This window comes from Arachis duranensis, chromosome 6 (assembly GCF_000817695.3).
Source record: "Arachis duranensis cultivar V14167 chromosome 6, aradu.V14167.gnm2.J7QH, whole genome shotgun sequence".
NCBI classification, from domain to species: Eukaryota; Viridiplantae; Streptophyta; class Magnoliopsida; order Fabales; family Fabaceae; genus Arachis; species Arachis duranensis.
The window spans coordinates 82456187-82462186 of record NC_029777.3 but is presented as its reverse complement, the minus strand read 5'-3'; the positions used below and the strand labels follow the sequence as shown (position 1 = coordinate 82462186).

General features: G+C 32.6%; 1 protein-coding gene across 2 annotated transcripts; it reads right to left on the bottom strand.

Annotated features, from left to right (window-relative positions):
• Nucleotides 1–1646: 1646 nt before the first annotated feature.
• On the bottom strand, nucleotides 1647–5604 carry LOC107494307 (zinc finger CCCH domain-containing protein 53). Of its 2 annotated transcripts, none has more exons than XM_016115366.3 (6): nucleotides 5294–5604; nucleotides 4026–4326; nucleotides 3773–3952; nucleotides 3500–3679; nucleotides 3310–3398; nucleotides 1647–3173 (listed from the first exon to the last, which is right to left on the bottom strand). In XM_016115366.3, exons 3-6 carry the CDS (start codon nucleotides 3931–3933, stop codon nucleotides 3142–3144), a joined length of 462 nt encoding a protein of 153 aa, XP_015970852.1. In that variant the 5' UTR covers nucleotides 3934–3952; nucleotides 4026–4326; nucleotides 5294–5604; the 3' UTR covers nucleotides 1647–3141. The 2 variants fall into 2 exon arrangements, with proteins under 2 accessions (XP_015970852.1, XP_015970853.1); XM_016115367.3 differs by having other exon boundaries at nucleotides 5323–5604.
• Between the last annotated feature and the right edge of the window lie 396 nt (nucleotides 5605–6000).

Below are 6000 nucleotides of genomic sequence, written 5' to 3'. Positions count from 1 at the left end.
TAAAATAAAAGATATATATAAAATAAAGATGTATAAATAGAAGACTCTATTATTAATATAATTAGCTCAATAATAATTTATATATATATAATAATATTATATGTTGTAATGTATATATATATATATATATACAAAGATAGAAAGGAGTATAAAAAGTAAAGAGAGAGAGAATTGCATAAATATATGTATATATAAAGATAGAAAGGAGTATAAAAAGTAAAGAGAGAGATAATAGCATTTGCTTTTATTGTAGCTATGTGTATAAAGGGAGAGAAAATAATGTTTTGTTGTTGTGTGTATATTCCTTTTGCCCGTACATCCTTTTATAGGCATACAAAACTTGCTTTTTCAAACCTCATTAATGTTCTTCAACATAAAAACTTGTTCCTCTCAGTATAGGAAAGTTGAATTGCTCATTAATGGACATCCATTCTTATCCATAGCATCCTCGTCACAACAATATTAACAAACCAATAAAGTGAGGCATACAAGAATTTTTAACCAAATTTTTTATTAAGTCATCGTACGTTTTTTTTCTTTCGGTATGTACAAAAACACTTTTTACTACTGTTTTCTTTTTATCTCTTCTTCTCTCTCCTCCTCTTCTTCTTCTCCTCTTGTTATCGTCGTTGTAGTCGTAATTTTTTTTTTTTGCGCTCTTCTTTCTTTAATATTATTATTGTCGTCGCTATCACTATTGCTATCGCCGTAATCACTACTGTCACTACTACCTCCTCCTCATCTTCCTTTATCACCATCATCATCGTCGTCATTATCATCCTCACCGTCTTCGTCTTCTTTTTCTCCTATATATATATTCAGAAAATTAGAGTATATAAATTTTGATGTATAATACATAAATTTTGGTGCACAGCACAAATTTTAGTATACAGTATAAAAACTTTTCGAAGGACTACATGTCCAAAAGATTGACATCCAGTCAATAGAATACACACAGTATAGAAATTTCGATGCACACTAAAAATATTTTGGTGCATAATGTATAAATTTTGGTGTATAACATAGAAATTTTTAAAAGACCACTCATCTATAACATAGACTCACCCAATCAACAAAATATATTCGTAAAAATTTGTGTTACGTGCACAAATTTTTATAGTGTGAAAATATTTAAGTGCTATGTGCAAAAATTTATATACTATATTAATAATACTACAAGAAATTACCGGAATAGCGACCGATTTTAATAGTCGCTAAAATCTTGGTCACTAAATTGAAAATAACGACCGATGTTGGTCGCTAATATTTAGTGACCGATTTTAGCGATCGATTTTCAACTAAAGCCACATAACCATATTTGGTCGCTAAATCGGCCGCTAACAAGATCGGTCGCTAAATAGCAACCAATATTTCGGTCGCTGAGGTGTTCGGTCGCTAAATGGCGACCAATATTTCGGTTACTAAATTGGTCGCTAATTTTTCAGTTGCTAAATCGGTCACTAACAGCTAACTTCAAAATTTCAAAATCGGTTGCTAAATCAGTCGCTAATGCTGCTTTCTAATTATAAATTTTAACTAAATTTCACATATATCATTATTAAAATTTAATTTTTAAATATAATTCTAATTCAACAAAATATATAAATAATCAAATAGATAACTATTTATTAAGATCGAATGCCAATAATTATTGAAAATCATATAAAGATGAAACAAAAAATGAATTCTAATACAAATAAATTTATATTTATATATACTACATATATGTATTGAAAAAAAATAAAGGTAGAAATAAATCTACACAAATACAACAAATTTATATTTATGTATACTACATATATGTGATGCTGCCATCTTTGATAACTGATGATGACCTCTTCAACTTCCTCATCCTCTCTTCTTTCTCATCACCACAAGGTAACAACTTTAATATCAAGTCTATTTTATTGTTGCACTTCTTCTGTTTCTCACCATAAACTCTCTAAAATAATAAGAAATCCAAATTTGCCTTAATTAGTTTTGTTGCATTGCATGATGTGAAATTAAAAATTCAACATCATTTTCTTTTCAGCATTACCTCCAATTAGTTTTATGAAATTAAAATTAACTACTCATGATTTATTTTCTAGAACATCTATGATCTCACTACATTTATCAGCTACAAAATGTTTACACCACACAGCAGCTTGTTCTAATCCTTGTATCTTGATGGTTTGACTATTTAAAAAAATAAATGAACAGATATTAAGCAGAAGATGCTATTTTACTTGTTGCAAATGATGATTTTATTGTAGTCTCAATCTTCAACCCATCTGCAAATAGCACACCGTTTTGTAGTCCACTTAGCACAAACCGGTTCATACTTCTTTGTCATAGAAAATAGTCTTCAGCAACATTATCACTCTCAGGCATTCTTTTAGGAAAAACATGATATTATGAATTTGTACAATAAATAACTATGATTAATGTACCTTGCAAAAATGTAAGCAACTTCTACTTCCTTTCTTTGAAGGAAGCTTTTTTGGGTTTGATAGAAAATACAGCATTAGAAGGGTCAAGCTTTTTGAATTGCTCACATATTAGCATTACATCTTTTTCCTGTATTTTACCCATTTCTTTCAACTTGAAAATTACATACTCTGACTTACTATAATGAAAAATTCAAAAAAAATAATTCTCAGTAAGAAAAAATCAAAACAGAATGACACATTTGTTATTGGTCCTATTAAATAACCAAACAGAAAAAGTTGCATAAATGCATGCATTATTTATGCCTAATACTATTTGGCATTACCTATATAACTCTGCATAGTAAATACAACTTTATAAGACTAAGACAACTTTTTCTTCTTTTTCTCCTCTTTGTTTTTTTAAGAAAATGACACGTAACCATCACATGTATGATACAAGATCCAAGCCAAGAGCTAATGCCTCATTGTGCTTACTAAAAAATATCTTGCCACACATTTATAGTTAGCTGTCAAAACCAATAATACTAATAATAATAATCATCAATAATAATAATCATCAATAATTAGTTAATTAATAATCAGTATTAAGTGGCAAGTGGTGAATTCCTAATCTCTTAACTTCTTACCAACTGAGGCTAGGCATTAATGACATATGTTTCCACGGTGTTCAGCAAGCACTCATATTCTCCATGATGCACCAAATCCTTCCTCAGATTGTATGCAACAACAAGAAGCAAAGTTCTGCAACAACAATTGTATGCTTGTTATCTGATTCGAAGTTTAATTTCAAAATCAGTAAAAATAGAATCATTAATTACACTAGCTGAATTGCAAATACCAAAAGAAGGTTATCTATATGAATGCATTATGAATCTACCTAGTTGGAGATCATATTGGTTTCTAGCATCTAGTCCAGTAGGAGTGCCACAAGGTAAAAAATCCTTATCTACCTGTTGCAGTTGCATCCTACAAATCAAATTCAACTTCAAAGCATTATTGTGTGAGAAAATTAACAAAGAAAAAAAAGGTAAGAAGAAAAGACTAGAAGAATGAGTAGGTGCTTGTACTTGTCTGGAACTTTGCCCTTCTCCTTGTAAGGCTTAACAAGCACTCTTGCATCACACACAAAATGAAGGTTCCCTTTTGAGAGAATGAGCTTCACAGTCTCTGGATAAACAAATGTAACAAATCCGAACATACGCTTCTGCTGGTATGGGATTCTCACATCTTGAACTGGCCCATAAATGCTTCAAGTTTGAACAACAAAAAGATAAGTCATGAAGTGAGTATACCAAATTTGAAGTTTGAAAAGAGTAAGCTAAGTAGCAACAAAGAAGAACCTAAAGTAGTTGGAAACATCTTCCTTTCTAAAAGTGCTGTCAGCTGGGAAAGTCAAATAGATCTGTCTGGAAGCTGGGTTGACCATCCGAGGGATATTCAAAGAGAAATCACTCCTTTCAAGCCTCAATCTTTCGAATTTGTGTAAGTCCTCGCTTATCATCAAAGCTGCAGCCACAACCCTAATAGCAAATTATGCAAACCATTAGAACTCCATGATGATTAACTTGAGTACATGAGAAATTAAAACCCCACCTTTGAGTTTCATTTTGCTGCTGCTGCTGCTATTTTTGTAGGAGGAAATTCATGCACTTTGGAGAGTAAGGAAAGCTTGAAGATACCATGAGTTGAGAAGCAGTAGCAAGTCTTTGTTTCTGAGCAGTTATAGATCTGAGAAGTTCATAACACTGCTCCATCATCTCAATCTTGCTTGGAGAACTAACCATTACAGCACCACCACCACCATCAGCTTCTCCAAGTCCACCACCATGGAGGAACCTGCAGCTAGTGCCATTCTTGCAGTACCCTCTAGCAAATTAAAGACAAGGCTTCCAACCTATTTTTTAAAAGAAAAAATGGTTTAACTAATAAGTAAAATTTTTTGAATGTTTTAGTTTACAAAATGTAAAATAAATATATTAAAAATTTTGACGCAGACGGCGCTTCATATGGCAATGAAGGGACAGAATCTTAAGGTGGTGGAGGAGTTGATCGAAGGAGATCCATCAACTATAAACTTTGTTGACAATAAGGGAAATGCACTATTGCATATAGCATCTAGAAAGGGCAGGGCTCAGGTAAATATATAACTCCATATCAACATAGAAAGACAATCCCCATTTGGCTAAAATTTGTTTGTACAGATTGTAAAAAAGCTTCTTGAGCAGAAAGAAACAAACAAACAAAAGGGCTGTTAAAGCAAACATAGCACTACACTCATTCTGTTTATTCTTATTGCCAACTTAACTCTCTGATTATATTATATTGTTTTCCTTTTGTTCTCACTACAATTATTTATCAACGTCAATTCATCCTAGTCTCTTAGGTTATGAAGTCTGATTATGAAGTCTCTTACAAAGGAAACTTAAAATACTCTCTTACAAAGGAAACTTAAAATACTCACTGCAATGACAAATCAATGTCAATGCAGTGCATTGTAGTCTCTTCAATTATCAGCCAAACAAATTTTAAAACAATTCCTATCCTTTTTTTCAAACATTGAGATAATTAACTTTCAAAGGAGCTTCAAAATTTATCAAACAGATCATGTGCAATATTTCTCATTCAAAAACAAGAGCAATTTATCAAATGGATCATGTGCAATATTTTATTTTCAAAAGTAGAAGCAATTTATCAAACAGGTCATGTGCAATATTTCTCATTCAAAACTAGAAGCAATTTATCAAACAGATACATGCACTAAAATATTTCTCATTCAACGAAGCACATCGCTAAAACCCTTAACCAGAGCGGGAAAAACCAAACCTAATAGAAAGGATCGGAATCGGCGATTAGGAGGTTACCTACTTGAAGACGACGATTAGGAGGCTACCTGTTTGAAGACGATGAAGACGATGCCGAGATATCAGAATACAAAAGACAACGCCGAGATCTCAACGATGAAGGCGACGACACCAAGACTGCAGAAGAAGACGGAGACGACACCTCAGGAGACAGCGCCGAGTCCGCAGAAGATGATGCCGACGGGACCTCAGGAGACAGCGGCGAGATGCAGAAGAAGGCGACGAAGAAGACGACAACGGCGTTGGAGACGTCAATGGTATCTGATTGGAGAAGATGAGAATGGTGTTGTTGAGTTAGGGTTAGTGTATGTTTGGGCGCCATTATTTTATTAAAGAAGATCTGTTTAAATTAGCGATCGTTTTTGCGACGGATTAGTTTATAAAATCGGTTGCTAACTTAAAAATTAGTAACCGATTTAGTGACCACAACTTTAACGACTGAATTAGCAATCAATTACGTTTTATTCTATTTATTTATCGATCGGGTGCAAAAGCGGTCGCTAAATTAAAAAATAGCGACCGATTTTGTGACCAAGAGTCCCAAGGACATTGTTTTCTTTGTTTTAGTTGCTAATTCGGTTTCTAAATTATAAAATAGTGACCAAATTTATTCTGATTTTATAAAACAACGCTTTGTTAATTCGGTAGTTATTAGTGACCGACACTATTGGTTGCTAAAATCAGTCGCTAACTTAACAATTAGCAAC